The sequence below is a fragment of the Phalaenopsis equestris genome, unplaced genomic scaffold (genome assembly GCF_001263595.1).
Source record: "Phalaenopsis equestris unplaced genomic scaffold, ASM126359v1 Scaffold000773, whole genome shotgun sequence".
NCBI lineage: Eukaryota > Viridiplantae > Streptophyta > Magnoliopsida > Asparagales > Orchidaceae > Phalaenopsis > Phalaenopsis equestris.
Window position 1 is genome coordinate 222,677 of NW_018165213.1, and position 543 is coordinate 223,219.

Sequence of the window (543 nt, forward strand, 5' to 3'; positions counted from 1 at the left end):
TTGTAGAAGCTTGTAAGGAGAATTCAGCTCCTCTTATTGACATGCTAAACACTTGCCATAATTTTTCGGCAAACCGATGGCCTAATTTCATAGCTGTGGATTTCTATAAGGTCCTTTCCTTTTTCATGTTAATCATAACAAGAAGTTTATTCATTTTCCATAATTTTGTTGTATATATGATCGATGCTGCCACATGCTACAGAGAAGTGATTTAGGTGGAGCTTCTCAAGCTACAGATGAGGCCAATGGACATTTAATTTGTGGATGCAATGACATTTCTTATTGTCAGGTATTGACTTTTTTGCTTCTGTAGATAAAACATTCTGGTTGTTGGAACGCAAGATTTTTTTGGACAAATTTTACCCTGGTTGATGAAATTCAAATGTTAAAATTAATATAATCATCGTCATATTTTCTTCTTAAATATGTATTATGATAAGGGGTGTAAACGGGCCGAAGACGAGCGAGCCCAGGCCCAGCTCGTGTTCGACTCGTTCATATTTTGAGCTCAAATAGTGTGTTTGTGTTCGGCCCGTTTGCTTA

At 36.8% G+C, this 543-nt stretch overlaps 1 protein-coding gene across 1 annotated transcript in view; it reads left to right on the plus strand.

Annotated features, from left to right (window-relative positions):
- LOC110031129 (PI-PLC X domain-containing protein At5g67130-like) overlaps positions 1–543 on the plus strand; it is a 23,025-nt gene that overhangs the window by 17,885 nt on the left and 4,597 nt on the right. Inside the window, exons 6-7 of the mRNA XM_020734196.1 lie at positions 18–110; positions 203–289. Coding sequence (XP_020589855.1) covers positions 18–110; positions 203–289 — 180 coding nt within the window. The remainder of the gene's footprint in view (positions 1–17; positions 111–202; positions 290–543) is intronic.